The sequence below is a fragment of the Siphateles boraxobius genome, unplaced genomic scaffold, assembly GCF_051911475.1.
Source record: "Siphateles boraxobius isolate OS27281-9 unplaced genomic scaffold, OSU_SipBor_1 33, whole genome shotgun sequence".
NCBI lineage: Eukaryota > Metazoa > Chordata > Actinopteri > Cypriniformes > Leuciscidae > Siphateles > Siphateles boraxobius.
This window is the reverse complement of record NW_027508953.1, coordinates 6,624,107-6,639,366: the sequence shown is the minus strand read 5'-3', so window position 1 is coordinate 6,639,366 and position 15,260 is coordinate 6,624,107. Positions and strand designations below refer to the sequence as shown.

The window sequence follows — 15,260 nt, the reverse complement described above, 5'->3', positions numbered from 1 at the left end:
GAGATGCAGATTTGAATGTGGCCTGTGTTGTCTCGCTCTGTATCCACTCTGCTATCTGTCAGTAAAATGTGTCAAAAAAGCCCAAAAGTAAAATAATTTACATGACAAATGTAAATTTTTATGTAACATCATGCATTCAATCATTGCTTTTTCCTTTGCAGCTGTAGGAGTAAGTCCTGTATCCCGGTCTTCCCCAAGTGTACCTTCCGCTCCAAGCTCAACTCAGAAGACTCCCCCTGCTACTGCCCCTCCAGCCAATCCACTGGCCAGCATCCTTTCTAGGGTGGACATCAACACCAACACTCTGCTCAGCGCATTATCCAAAACACAAGCCCATGGGGGTTTTCAGGGTGAGAGCTGGAAAAGTAAGATGATATCCAAAGAGTTGGGATAAGAAATTCATGGACATAAAAGTAGTCAAAGTAGTTGATTATTTAATGCAGGTTAACATTACTAAACTCAGCAACAAAAAAAAAAGAAGCTTCATGACAGGAATCATGATATGGCTTATTGTGATTGATTGTTAAACTTTCAAATGGCTATGATTAGGGATGCACCGATACCATTTTTCCTGATCCGATACCAAACATTCTGAGTATCGACCGATATAGATCCGATACCAGGGCAGTTTTTTTTTAAATCAAGTAGAATTTTTATATTGATTTATAAATCGCATCTATAAAATTAAGACATTTTTTAAATGTATTGCACAGCTGTTTAATGAGGCAGCAACATATGATGGATAGGTTAGAACAAGAAAGGCTATTAATAATCTTTCATTGTGCGAAAAGTATTATGATATGAAAGACTCAAATACAGTGTGGCACAAAACGCTTACGCGCATCCCGTGTGCAGAATGATGCTCTTGAAGCAAGTCACAGCTCTTCCAGTCCACATTGAAAAGTTCAAAGCACAAAGGAAAGACATATTGATGCGTAGTGTATTCTACAGTTTCTATCTATGCAATGGTTTATTGAGCAGAAGAAATTAACCGTTTTAAATTTCAGTTACTGTGCACGTGAAGAACAATTATAGTGCTCTCTACTCCTGTGTTGTGATCTAACAGACACCCGGTAGAAAGTGATTAAGGTACAGCAATAAAAGTCCAGAAAGTCATTTTATGCGAAACCATAGACCTCTACAGATCAAGTATAATAATAGTAACAATCATCTTGGTGAGAGTTTCATCGTGTTGACTGTCGTAACCAAACGTGACGCGCTATTTGAATGCTGAATGGAGAATGACTAACAGCTGCAGCGGAGGAAAAAGTTTAAGTGATCTTGAATTTAATTACTTAAATATTCATTTCTATCTCACATTATACTATAGAATGGCTTCAGAACACTTATATTATAGTACACGAAAACTTTATGGTGCTTTATAATGTTTTTGTGCCTTTTGTGGGGCTTAACAATAACACAGAATAGTATACGCACAATATTGGATTTGGATCGGCCTCGTCTGACCGATTCCCGATCCGGCCAAGGATGGTAGTATCGGATCGGCGCATCCCTAGCTACGATTTATTTAAAATGTTCGCCCTTAGCATGTTTCAAAATAAATAACATGGCGTTCTACAGGCTCATGGTTTCAGCACAGTTTGCAATCAACAAATACAGCTTTATGCCAAGCGATTGAGGATGGACTTTGAACATCTTTCTCATGGTGTTTTCAGAGTCAGTTGAAAGGTTTTTTTAATGTGATAAGTTATTGGAACTTGACCTTAATTGTCTACCGCCTGTAAACTGTTAGTGTCTTAAGGCCTGTTCCACAGGTTTATGTGCAATAATTATTTATGGTTCATTGAACTAGCTTGATTTTTTTTTAAACCCTTTCCAATCAAGATACAGAATTCAGTAAAAGGGATGTTTCTTTTTTGCTGAGTTTATAATTAAGGTTATGACAAATAAAAATGGGTCTGGGGAAAAATTAAGCATTGGGATATCATGTATAGGCAATGGCATTGGGATACATTGCGATGCTATCAAGGGTGAGCTTGACCTTTAGCCTCTATGTGCCAAAAGTTGGTGCAAGACAGGCAGTGTTTCAGGAGCTAAATAGCCCTCCACAGTCGAATACGAACTCCCATTCAGTTATGTCTTTATTCTAAAACCTTTGCCCACAATTCCTAATGGATGCATTCCCACCCTACTTTTTTTTGTTTAATATACGGTTTACTTAGAAATGTCACATTACAGAAGTTGAGAATGTTGTATCATGTTGATTTAAAACGTTTTAGACCTTTTGCCTAGTTGTGGTAGAAACAGCAGATGATATTTGAAAAGACTCTGTACAGATTCTTTAGAAAATGTGATGTGTTTTTAAATTAATCTGCTGACTCTTGCGTCCCTATCCCTATTTTTCTTTTTAATTTTTCCTCACAGGTCTGTCGTCTTTGCTAAATAACCAGACTGCAAAGACCACCACAACTTCAATTTCTGACAAGCAATCTCCTCCTCCTACAGTAGAGACTCCTACAACTCCTAAAGTGTTACCTACTCCATCTAATGTCCCATTGTCCAGGGATCCTACCTCTCAAGGATGTGTGGAGCCTACTCCTTTGCAGTCCAATATTTCAAATGAAAAAGTAGATACTTGCTCTTCTCTCAACTCTACCCTGGACTGCAAGATTGATAACTTACTCCAAGGGAATGCAGGACTGAAAGGCTTTAATTTAGGGTTTCCATCTATTCTGCCATGGCCTAAGGTAACTGTTGATAGCCCTTCAGCAAGTGCAGAGAACCTTGGAGGAACCCCTGTAAGGGATGAAGCTGGTGCTACACCAACGCAAGATGAAATTATGGATGATCCCCAAACAGAGCCATTCCCATATCAGCAGGGGCAAACAGCGTCTACATCCACAGCTTTAGATGCTAAATCAACATCTTGGCAGGTACAAAATGCTCACACTGATCCACAAGCTCATACGGAAATTCACCAGAAGTTTGAAACAAAAAAAGACTTTCGAACCTCTGTGCCCTCTCTTGCCGAGGCAGAAGCAAAGCGACATCAACGCATGGAAGCTATGCGTTCTTCTTCTATGTCCAGCAACCAACAACCTTTGAGAGACAGTGTAGAGGCCACCGAGAGATCCGGTGTGATGCCTCAAAAGCTGAGACAAAACCCTGTTATCCATGATGTGGGACCAAATCCAAAACTCCTGGAAGGCAGCTACGCATATCGAGATAATCAAGAGAAGCAAGTGTTGGCCAGCTCTGAAGCATACAATGCAGAAACATACCTTGCCAAAGAACCAAGACAGGATATTGCTGCACCTAATTTCTTTACCACACCTCTCCCACCTATCCCAAATCTTCCTCCTCCACCTCAAGACTTCATGCCTCCAGTATCTTCTTTAAGGGCAAGTGGTCCTTGTGCTACCAGGGATTTGCAGTTACCTTTCGGTGAAGCAGAACGAGGTGGTGTTGATAGCTCTTGTGCCCCAGGAAACTTTGATTATGAACACTTGTCTCATGAGGTTCCAAACAAGGAGCCTTTCTATCCACATGGGGATGGGGCTTCTCACTCTGCTCATGCACCACACCATGCTCCTAACATCCCACCGAATGGTCCATTGGACTACAACCATCAACAGCCACCAAGAGGACCTCTACAGAATCCCCCAAGCATACCCCATCACCGCATTGGTTCTCCTCCTCCAGTAAGGGGTTACCATGAAGCCCCAAGTCCTTCTCGACCTTTGCCTGAAGATCCGTACTTTGACCCATACTACGACCATCCACCACATAGCCCATCCCCCCCTCATTACGACATGCACCCGATTTCACCAGCACCAGAGTATTATCCTGAAGAAATACCACCTCACTATCCAGAGCACAGGGTTCCTCCTCACCTGGAGCACAGGCATCTACCGCCACACCATGTTCGTCCACCTCACCCTGGGCACTATCCACCTCCAAGGCCCCTTCGTCGGCCACCACCGGTCTACCATGAGCTGCCCTTTCCAAGAGGCAAGCGACCTGGCCCAGCCTTTGGTGGACCTCCCAGAGTCAGGGGCCCATTTTATCCTCCAAAAAGACCTTACTTGCCTCCGCATTACTGAAGTGTCTATTGTGATTCTTATGCTCAGGTGTTTAGTGCATGTCACAGTGAGCAAGTAAAGTCCAAGTGCTGTTGGGTTATCAGCAAGTCAAAGATTGCTATGGACAATGACGCGAAGGGGATGGTGTTGAACTCCTTCACGAGATCACAATAGAGAAGTGCAAATTATTCAAGTTACCAGGGGGATGTAACCAGATCACTAAAAACTATTGAGCAAGATTTGTTCTGTTCCATGATCAAGACATGTAAACCATGAGCAGTTGTGCGGCAAGATGTCAAGGAGCACTGGAGCAGAGAAATGGAAAGAATATCTGGCGTGGAATGAGATGGAATCTGAAGGCAGACAAAACAAGAGGTGGTTATTCTATTTCATTTCATTAATTCTTTAATTTCTATAGTTTTTCTGTCTAGTTCTATAAAAAAAATTAAAAGTTAATTCAAAATGTCCTTTCCCTTTGTAAAAATGTTTGCACATGTATCTTGCGAATATCCTTGGGAAAGACCTCAAAAGTTTTTTTTGGATCAACATTTAATTAATATGGATATGTAATATTTTTTTACTTCTGAAGTTAAGTTCTGATCAAGCTATATTGTTATGCAAAGCTGGTAGTTTTGATTCACCGCATCTTATTTTGTACTTGTAATTAAATGTAGCCCTAACAGGTAGTTAAGCTTCATTATCGTCTGTCATGGAGAAACAGCAGTGTAGAGAAAAAGTAATCTTTACAATTTTGAGGCAAGGTGCGGAGGTGTACAGAGACAAGCCATTTTTGCCAACAGTGGCAGAAGACACAGAAGAAAAGAAGTGTTCGGGCAGAATCATCATGGCCTCCCTCAGTTCCCAGAGGCTTTTACTGTACTGATTTAAATAAAGATGTGTTTGAAAACAAAACAAAACACTGTGGGGAAGTGCAGTCTCAACCATGATTTCTTTGAGTCTTTTCATCTCAGTTGCTTCAGTGACTGATTTCTTTGCTCTTCACATTTTCGAGAGCATTCATCAATAAAATGATCAACACATATGCAGAAAAATATTATAGCTAAATGCCTGCAACTCATGTGGATTAGAAATGACTGAGATTTGTCATATACCATGTTTAATTCTAGAACCCAATTCAAAGGCATTTAATCCCATTTAAAGTATATTTCCTAATTACTTGGTGTTTAAATGAGTTAATGAATGCCATTTTTCTCATAGCATTTTAGCAAACCATTTCTAATGAGCAATGAAATACGAAAATGCATACAGTTAATTCAAACTAAATTATTCACCTCACTCAAAGAATTTTATAATCGATCCGTTTCAGTTCCACTTCGGGTTTCCTGCTTCCAACTTTGATCCTGGACAAAACGCTCCTCTCACATACTCTAGTCCAGTTGCAGAGTAATTACCTCTTAAATTTTTGCATTTTTACCTCACTTTAGGCTTACATTTGCACACTTTTAACTGTTGAAGTTGTCAAATTATATTCAAACTTCTTTCAAATCAAATAAGGACTTTATCAAGACAGCTCTGGTCACACTTAAGTTGTGTGTCTTTCTCTGGAATACATGTTTCATATAAGACAAAGAATTTACAATAGAACTCCTTATGAGGCCTGTCATAAGCATCATAGTTCTACTTCATTTAATATGACTTATTCTCGAGGATCAGCTGTGGCTGATTGCATATACACAAATGTTTATGGAGTCAGCTCCTTGAATCAAATCAGGGTAACAACTTACTGAGTTTTTTACCCCTTGATTAATACAACAGCAAAAGCGTGTAAAGTAATAAAGAAAATTGCCTCGTTCTTTAGGAAGGATTTTGGCCATGATCGAAGCCATTTTGTCTAATTCCGACGTTGTTTCAGAAATCTTTAAGGTCTGGATCACAAAAGTAAAACATTCCAGTACATTTTGAAACTGGCTTTTCACTGTGCCTCAATATATCACGTCTTTCATTCTTCAACTTTCTTTCATCAAAAATAAAAAATAAGCAAAATAATTGGATATCTAATTTATTTTAAAATGTTAAATAATGAGAAACTAGCTAAATAACTAAAGTGATGCAGTTGGTAAAATTAAAGGGTTATTTCATCCCAAAATTAAAATTCTGTCATTACTCACCCTCATGTCGTTTTAAACTTGAAAGACTTTTGTTCATCTTCGGAACACAAATGAAGATCTTTTTGATGAAATCTGAGAGCTTTCTGTCCCTCCACTGACAGCTAGCAACTACCACTTTGATGCTTCAAAAAGTTTACGAAGAGATTGTAAAACTAATCCATATGAATTGAGCGATTTAGTTTAGATAGAAGTTTTCAGAAAAAACACGATCCCTTTATATGATGAGCAGATTGAATTTAAGCTTTTATTCATTATATAAACATTGATCTGCGAACATTGATCAGGCTCACCCGAACCTGCTTGACGCATGAGAACAAACCTTGTACAGAAGCTTAAACGCGCTACGTAACATGAGAATGAATCTCATTGGTTCTTGCGGAAGCTCAAACGTGCTGCGTAACACGAGAATAAACCTCATTGGTTCTTGCACGTCAAGCGAACATGCTTAAGCTTCAGTTTACCACAACTGATGAGTGAATAGATGAATGTTTATATGTGAATAAAAGCATAAATTTGGACTAAACTGCTCGATTTATATGCAATAGTTTTGCGATCTCTTAGTTTTTTTTTAGCGTCAAAGTGGTAGTTAACGAAGGTACGTACAAGAAGCTCTCAGATTTCATCAAAAAGTTCTTAATTTGTGTTCTGAAGATGAACAAAAGACTTAAAGGGTTGGAACGACATGAAGGCGAGCAATTAATGACAGAATTACATTTTTGGGTGAACTAACCCTTAAAGTCATTGCTTATAATAGCAAAGTGTTTAAAATCATAAAATAAGCATTAAATTGCTTAAGACCCGATAAAGCTGAACAGTTCACTAATTGCCTTAATCTTTAATGTCAAAAATAACAGATTTAGAAAAATGAAGGTGTAACCACTAGTTTCTTTGATGTAAGTTGCAAAATAAAAATAATATTTACAAATGGTCGTCAGCAGGGGGAGACAACCCTGAATGTTGTCCTGGGCCCTGTGCCGAGGGGAGCCCAATCAGTCCTGGTATAGGCCTATACTCATTGGATTCTCTACCCTACAACAAAATCCTCGTCAAAACTAGCACGTGCATTTTGCTGTTCATTTGAATAAAAATACCACCTGAGCAAAAGTTTCATTTTTCTTCAGAAAAGAACACACTTTTGGCAAGAAAACGCCTGGTGTTGAGCAAAGTTCTTTATAGTTTCACACCAGGGGTTTTCAAAGGCCCTCTGAGGTTCCTGCTTTATACGGCTGGTCTCCTCTTTCATGGAAAACAGCAGATGTGCACGAAGAGAAGAGTTTTGAAATACCTGTCAGTAAACAATAACCTAAATTCTTGAACTATTCTTTAAGGTCATAAATCGTTTCCAAAAATACAGTCATAACATTAATGTGTTGTGATTTGGTCGAAAGATCTGATGAAAACGCTGCATACTAGGATTAATTATCAAGCATCTAAATCACAGTGTTTTGTAGATATTAAATAAATATTGGCCTGGTTTCACAGACAGGCCTTAGACTAAGCCAGGTAGGCCTTAGTTAAATTACGACATAAGTAGCTTTTATAAACGTGCCTTAGAAAAAAAGAAAACATTACTGGTGTGCATCTTGAGACAAAACAAGATCACTGACCTTTTAAGATATCTCGGTGCAAGTTGCTTGCAGTTAAGACAGCTCAAAGCATGCATTTTAGTCGGGGACTAGGCTTAAAGGGATAGGCTACTTCACCCAAAAATTCTGTCATCATTTACTCACCCTTATGTTGTTTCAAACCTGTATGAGTTTATTCTGTTGAACTCAAAAGAAGATTTTTTTTTTTTGAAGAATTTTGATAACCAGACAGTTGAGGTATCCATTGACTAGTAGGAAAAAAATACTATGGAAGTCAATGGCTATTGCTTGGTATACCATCAACTGTCTGGTTACCAACATTCTTCAAAATATCTTCTTTTTAGTTCAGCAGAAGAATGAAACTCATACAGGTTTGGGGAAAACATAAGGGTGAGTAAATGATGACATAATTTTCATTTTTGGGTGTAGGCTACTTAACCCTCTGTGAAACTGGGCAATGGAGGTTTAAATGAATGTTTAGCCTAAACTAAACATTATCTAATCCGCTTGTATTACTACTTTTTACAGACTTAATGTAATGTGCACACAAATAAATACACGTGAGAGAACATGTTTATTAAAGTTAGCTACATTATTTCTTAATTTATAGATTTATTTACAGAAATTGAGTTCAACGGTTATAGTTTTATTTGCATTCCATTACGATTTAAAAACAAAGGTTTTCGCCTCTCTCATATGAATATTCAAAGGTTTTTTTTTAATTTCTAACGCATGTGTATTGACAAAACACAGTAAGGGTTTACCCCGAAGCACTCCAATATTAGAAAGTCAAACCAAGTGCCTCGTCATGTCCTCGTGTTTCAGTAGGCTAAGATCGAATAGAACAACAAAAAAAAACACTCGTATAAAACACATACACAAAATAATATCAGGATGTTATTTTCGAGTTTCTGAATTGGAAATAAGAGACATAACTTTTAAATATGTAATTATCATAGGCTATATTTTAGGCATAATTAGTTATAATACGCAATTATTAGATTTAAAATACTTGTCATTTCAATACATGTTTATAATTATTATAATTTCATTTGTCAAAATTATTATATTAATATATAATATAATTAGTGAAATCAATATTTTGAATTTTGAAATAAGTAAATATCTTAAAACAAAATCCATTGGGTAATTCTACACCACTACATTTTACAGGACCGAGAATGATGTTAAACAGTTATGTTGAGGTTTTTCATTCATGTTCTGCCGTTCATCAGCTCGCCTCGTCTGTTTATTTTACGTAGCGTAAGCCTACTTAATTAATTTGGTTGTGAGGGACGCCCACATACGCGAAGCGCGCGTGCTCTGCACGTTTCAAGTGAAACATTTGTTAATCGCTTCTTGCAAAACTTTCCACAGCAGCACGTGCAGTGTTGGTTTCGATCCTTGAAATTACACACCCTCGTCATGCACAGTTAACTCGAAATAAACCCTGAATTCAAATAGCTTATTAAAATAAACGCTTTGCTCAAGTAACCAGTGCTTTTGTTCTTCTTTGCATGATCATTCATTGATAAATATAAATAATTCGATTTCGATAGAATTTCATACGTTCTCTCCACATGTGTTTGAAACTGAACAGAAAATAAATAACTATGCAACTGACTCTAGATGCATACATGTAAGGTTGTGCTTTCTATTAATGTTTTAATACTTCTTTCCCCCTCTCTCCCTCTCTTGTCCTTTGCCTTTTAACCCAATCAACCTTTTGTTTTATCTGACTTCCCCTTTCCATCCTCAATGTATGCAGATGGTGAAGGATTTTGTCTGCCCAGCAACAGCTGTGCTTGAGGGGACATCCAATGCCCTTGTATCCCATCCGCTTGCAAATCAAGGTAAAGGATATGCTGTTGCACAGAGCACACTAAATATGTCTCGCCTACCCTTTTATATTTGCCAGAACTGTAAATTGTCTCAGGCTGCAAGTCCACAGAAAAGCATGGCACTATAAAGTCAGTGGTGCATTTCAAGTGGAAGTTTTTCCAGGGCAATGGACAAAATGTAACGTTGTCTTAAAGTTATTTGTTATTGCTATGGATGATGCACACATGGTCAATTGGTAAAGTTGTTTCCCAACTCAGGCCTTCAAATGCATTAAACACATTGGAAAGTTAGAGCTCTATCTCCCTCTACTGGTGCAAAGGCATCTTAACTTTATTGCTAAAGGCAACTATCATAGCTTTCTCTCTTCTTAGAGGTATTTATTTGGGCTTCTTTTTTTCTGTTCTTGCGATAAAGAAGCAGACAATTTTGTGCCTAAATATTTTGTTTAGGCAAAAAGATGCCAATATTTGTTGTGAATGGATGCATAGGAGCATATAAGCCTATAGTTATATTCTATATCCCAGAACTGACTGGTTATTGCTTGAAAGAATGCACTTGGTATAGGTCAGGGTATGTGTGACCTTTATGCAAGTTTACTTGGATGTTTCATACCTCACAAAGATGTAAAGGCCTCAAGCAGCTTGATATGAATTTCTATGAATGGATATAAAGGAAGCTACTCACAAATCATGAAAGCAGTTTGTTTATCATCCAGATTTATATATTAATCGTCTGGGCCATTACATTGAATTTAATTGATCTTCCTGAATTTTTGAGACAGACTTCGACCACTGACAAGCTCTCAGTGCTGTAATACTGAAATAACCAGCAGATGTCGTCGTTAATTCAACTGTCTGGTACAATAAGTTGAGTCATCTGTGATTGCAAGTGCGTACTCTTGTGTACGCGAATGAGTCGTGCTTTGAGTCATAGTATAGAGGTTTTTTTGTCTTAATGTGAGGTTATCAACAGAAATATGCGTTTCTAAGTCATATGGGGTTTTGGGTCAAGGGTAAAAGTAGCATTGGCGGATTTAGGGGCTCGTGGCAGATGGTTGCCAATCCCAGTAAATTAACACAAGTAGCCTACACTAGTCTTTGATTGAGTTTAACCTAAGAGCCATACAGGTTGATATAAAGGCTACTGACCATTGAACAATTACATCCACTTGATGTCTTGGAGGATGTAAATCGAGCACACGGTGTGTGTGTATGATGTTGTCTATTTCACCTCCTAATTTTATTTAATCCGTTTTTTGTTTTTATTCATTCAGAATAGAAATGAATTCCCTGATAGAACGCGCACGGAGATAGAGAAATTGCTCGACCACATAGTGAGGAAAGCACGTAGTTTATGTGGGCGTTAATTTGCGAGAAAACATGATTTGGCTCAATGTGGTTTCAGCACCGTGGTCAGAGCTCGACAGAACAAAAGGCGGATTAGAGTCCTTGATATCAGGGACCGTCCAAATGTTACATGCAAACGCGAAAAGCGAACACTCAAATAAAGCAGTAGCGAACCATAAAGCTATTTATATCACTGGAAATTTCCATTAAATAAAAGGTGTTCATTTGTTTTTTTGTTTGTTTCTTATTGGATCCTGGTTCTTCATGGATAGAGAACGTGTCTTAAATGTGAGGCATGCCTCACGAAAAACAAAACTTATTGTGAAACAGTTGCAACTGTGAGATATAATAGTGCAAATACAAAAAAAATAGTCTCAATTGTGATATATAGCCCACTGTAGGCGCGATTTGGAGAAATAAAGTCATGATTACATTTTCTTTTTACTTCCATAGTATACCACAGTGAAATGAAAAGGATAGCTGTTCGTATTTGACAGCACCCAATGGTTTGTGAGAGGAAAATGGAGACGCTCCCTTAATCCGAGTAAGCATCACGGTTTCCACACCCCGAGGGAGGACAGGAGATGGACAGGAGGGGGACACCGGCTTTCGACGTCAAAAGCTACGGGTTATACGGAGTGTCAACACCGTGAATATAGGCTACAGCATTACCGTGCGTCTTCTTCAAACTGCCTCTGCATTAAAACGTGAGTGAAATACATTTTATTTGCATTTAAACTTCTATTGATTCATGCATGTATTCTAGTCAACAGGAGATATTTGAGAGGGCACAGAGAGACAAAAACCAAGACGAGTCAAGGGTGACAGATGCACGGATTTAGTTGAATGTAGCCTACAGTGGTTTGCGTTCAAGCCATCAGCTCTCTTTATCAGTGCACGTAGAATATCAGACCATATTCTACAACCAGACAGAAAGACAGCAAATAAACAAACATCCCCTTGGGATTAACAAAAGAGGGAGAGAGGGAAGGAAACGAGAGCAAATTTCGGGTTTGCACACACACCAGAGAGCTCGTAAGATTTGAATAAACTTCTTCCCGTCTTTATTGATTTGAAGGCGTGAAGTTGCATGGATAGTTGCGTGTTTTTGTTCTCTGTCATGTATGTGCGTATGTGGTGTCGTGACAAAGAGCCACATACGCCTGAGCCTCCAGTGTGGATTAAACAAAGAAGCAACGGGCATATCCGTCAATATTTATAAGCATTTTTATTTTATTGCATTCAGTTTTAATGTGCTCTATTGCCAGAGCTCGTAACATAAGCTTCTTTGTACTACTATAATATTTTATCTTAAAATTATTTTATAGAAACCCATCTTATGTTTTGATAACACGTTATAATAGCTTAAATTATTGATATTTACATTATATAATGCATTCATTTAAACATATCATTAGTGTATATTGAAATAGCTAGAAATGTTATTATATTTACACCACAAATCTGATAAGCATTGTATGATGTTTGACATTTCAGTGCTTCCAGCACTGTATTGAAATCCTTATTATCCTCCATAATATTATGCATTTCATTCAGCACAAACCAATCAACGTACTAATTCATTCAGACTTTTTTTAGTAGATTATTTCAGCTTTGGTGTGGTATCTGTTTTATTTATAAACGTTATAACCTGTAAGATATCCATTTTGTAAGAATTTCACCATTCAAAATCGACCGACATGGAAGATTGTAATTCTGGCAAACCTAATGTCAATTGGTGGCTTTTCTTTTGTCATTTGCATATTGAATTGTGATTGGTCTTTCGTTCTTACATCTAGTTGAATTAGCTACCTTCATATTGCAAACGCGGCTGAGGCCGGGAGGTCTTAAACGTTTATGTTTTACATGTAATAATGCATATTAAATCATTTAAAAACGTTTCTACAAGTTGCAAATTAGTCAGTGCCCCTATTTTTCGTATATTCGCTCACGAGTAGGAATGGTTTGAAGAGGTAACCATAGCAACACTAGACCGCTCCAGCACTTTATCTCACGCGCACGGTACAATTGCAAAACTTAAACACACTTTATTCGTTCTATTTCACAGATATATGATAAAAGCTTTAGTGTTATGTTTAAAGGCTCTTTCAAATTCCTGTCTAACTGTGCTGTAAACCGAATAAAATCCCCATCCTGACGGTCTTTATATTCCACAGATATATGATAAAAGCTAAAGTGTTATGTTTAAAGGCTCTTTCAAATAACGTTACTTAGCGTCTGTGTTGTAAACCGAATAAAATTCCCTTCCTGACGGTCTTAAACGCTTTACTTTGGCTACTTTACAAGCATCACACATGTCCTCTTTTACAAGTATAAATCTTGTTAATGGGAGATATTATAAAGTGTTAACGAGTATTTTAGCGTTATGTGCTTTGTTTTACGCAGAGCTGTCACGGTTCAAACCTTTTCCACCGGGACTCGAGATTAACACCGCGACTCTTCCTCCGCCGCTGAGCCGCTCTCCAGTGCTGAAACCCCGGGCGCAGCTGTCGCTCCGTCCCCTTAGGAAACTGTCCTAATGAAGGAGGCAGACGCCATCAAGCTCTTCATTGGCCAGATCCCGCGGAATCTGGAGGAGAAGGACCTGAAGCCCATCTTTGAGCAGTTTGGGAAGATCTATGAGCTCACGGTGATCAAGGACAAGTACACGGGAATGCACAAAGGTAATTAAACGAGATTGACGCGGCTCTATTGAACGGACAGTCTCAAGAGGAGATGGAAGACTAATGGTGCTAGATGAGAAGAATCCTTTTCATATCTGAAATGGAGATATGTCTCTTGAAGAGAAACGTCTCTTGTACTGCATCTAGTGAGGACACATACTGTGTTTTAATGTGTAGAAACTTTAACCTTTAGTTACACATAGGATTAATTTCCTTTTATTTCATTTTGAGTTAGCTTCCAATGGTCTAGCTTTCTAAAGAAATCTATTCACAGAAAATGCATCTGGGGTGAGAAAGCAAATTCAACGTTTTTCCATTTCTTAGTCACAGTTGTCAAATCCTTTTATGTTCGCAAAACACACTGCTTAATATTCATGGACTGTCTAGGTTTTGCTATATTTTTATTTATACATCCCACGTTGTATTCTTGTTCCTTCTTCAGGATGTGCGTTCTTGACATACTGTGCGAGGGAGTCAGCCTTGAAGGCCCAGAATGCACTGCACGAGCAGAAGACATTGCCTGGGGTGAGTTGTCGCTGTCGGTGACGTGAACTCAGACGGGCTGTATAAAACATTGATTTGTTTAAATCAGACAAACATTTCCAATTGTCCATAATTAGCAGACTGCATATAGAATAAATCTTTTATCATAAAGCACTTCTAGCAGGGGGGGAACATGAAGTTGTTTCTAAAAGTAGAAACAACACATTAGATGGTTCAGGAAACAGGATCTGTGGAAATCTGTGTTGAATGAACAGACTTTAATTAGGTATGTAGGAGGGCACAATCCTTGAAGGCATCCGCGATCATGTCGCTCTCTGAAGTCGTTGATTAGCTGTTAGGCCATCTGCCGTGCCAGAGCCGTGACGGGCAACCTGTAAATTCAGAAACCTCCAATCTCTTCATCCTTTTTTAATGCCTTTTTATGTTTTCATCCGTAAATCACCTACTTTTTTAGATTTGCCTGATGTACTGGATCATTATGAGCGATGTTGCGAGTCGAATGTTCTTGACGTCAACGTATAGAACTCGAGGATGAGATTATATGGTCTGTTTTGAGATTTAATGAGGAATTAATACAACTATACGCTCAGTGCTCGCATGATGTGTTTTTTTCTTTTTTTTCTGTTGATTAGAACTGAAGCAAGCAAACCCACAGGGAATCTTTTGCGTCCCCTCAGATTCTATTTAAGCGAGTTTAATTTGCACAAGAGGAAGCTGCATGCGAAGACGCCGTAAAAGCAGAGACACAATGTGGACTGAGCGGGCAAACAGAAGCTTCTGGTGCATCTGAACAGACTCCAAGCCAATTGTGTTCCCACCAGACGTAGGCTAATGAAAGGATATATGGCTTTATTACTCTGTATGTCACATCACGTAACATCGAAGTCTGGCTGAGTAGTGTTAGAAGTGACAAAATTAAATCGAAGTCCAAGCGAAACAAACCACGCTATGCCTTAGTTTCAGAGAACCAATGTTTGCGAGCATCTGTTTAGATCGTTTTTTCCTTATGGTGCGTAACGTCATGCGCATGTGTGCTTGAGACTAACTCCAGAACAAATCCCATTATTAGCATGACAGTAGTCTGACCTTTGCGACCTCTCCAGGCGTAGATCAGCGGGTTCCCTCG

At 38.4% G+C, this 15,260-nt stretch overlaps 2 protein-coding genes across 3 annotated transcripts in view; both read left to right on the top strand.

Annotated features, from left to right (window-relative positions):
* The window catches only part of rprd2a (regulation of nuclear pre-mRNA domain containing 2a), a 28,020-nt gene extending 23,060 nt beyond the window's left edge, over positions 1–4,960 (top strand). Inside the window, exons 9-10 of one of the 2 annotated variants that reach the window (XM_077195214.1) lie at positions 162–365; positions 2,386–4,960. In XM_077195214.1, coding sequence (XP_077051329.1) covers positions 162–365; positions 2,386–4,064 — 1,883 coding nt within the window. In that variant the 3' untranslated portion in view covers positions 4,065–4,960. The remainder of the gene's footprint in view (positions 1–161; positions 366–2,385) is intronic. The other variant, XM_077195215.1, reaches the window with a different exon arrangement.
* celf3a (cugbp, Elav-like family member 3a) overlaps positions 4,292–15,260 on the top strand; it is a 36,306-nt gene continuing 25,337 nt past the window's right edge. The window contains exons 1-5 of the mRNA XM_077195216.1: positions 4,292–4,418; positions 9,527–9,611; positions 11,400–11,653; positions 13,353–13,630; positions 14,073–14,155. Coding sequence (XP_077051331.1) covers positions 13,486–13,630; positions 14,073–14,155 — 228 coding nt within the window. The 5' untranslated portion in view covers positions 4,292–4,418; positions 9,527–9,611; positions 11,400–11,653; positions 13,353–13,485. The remainder of the gene's footprint in view (positions 4,419–9,526; positions 9,612–11,399; positions 11,654–13,352; positions 13,631–14,072; positions 14,156–15,260) is intronic.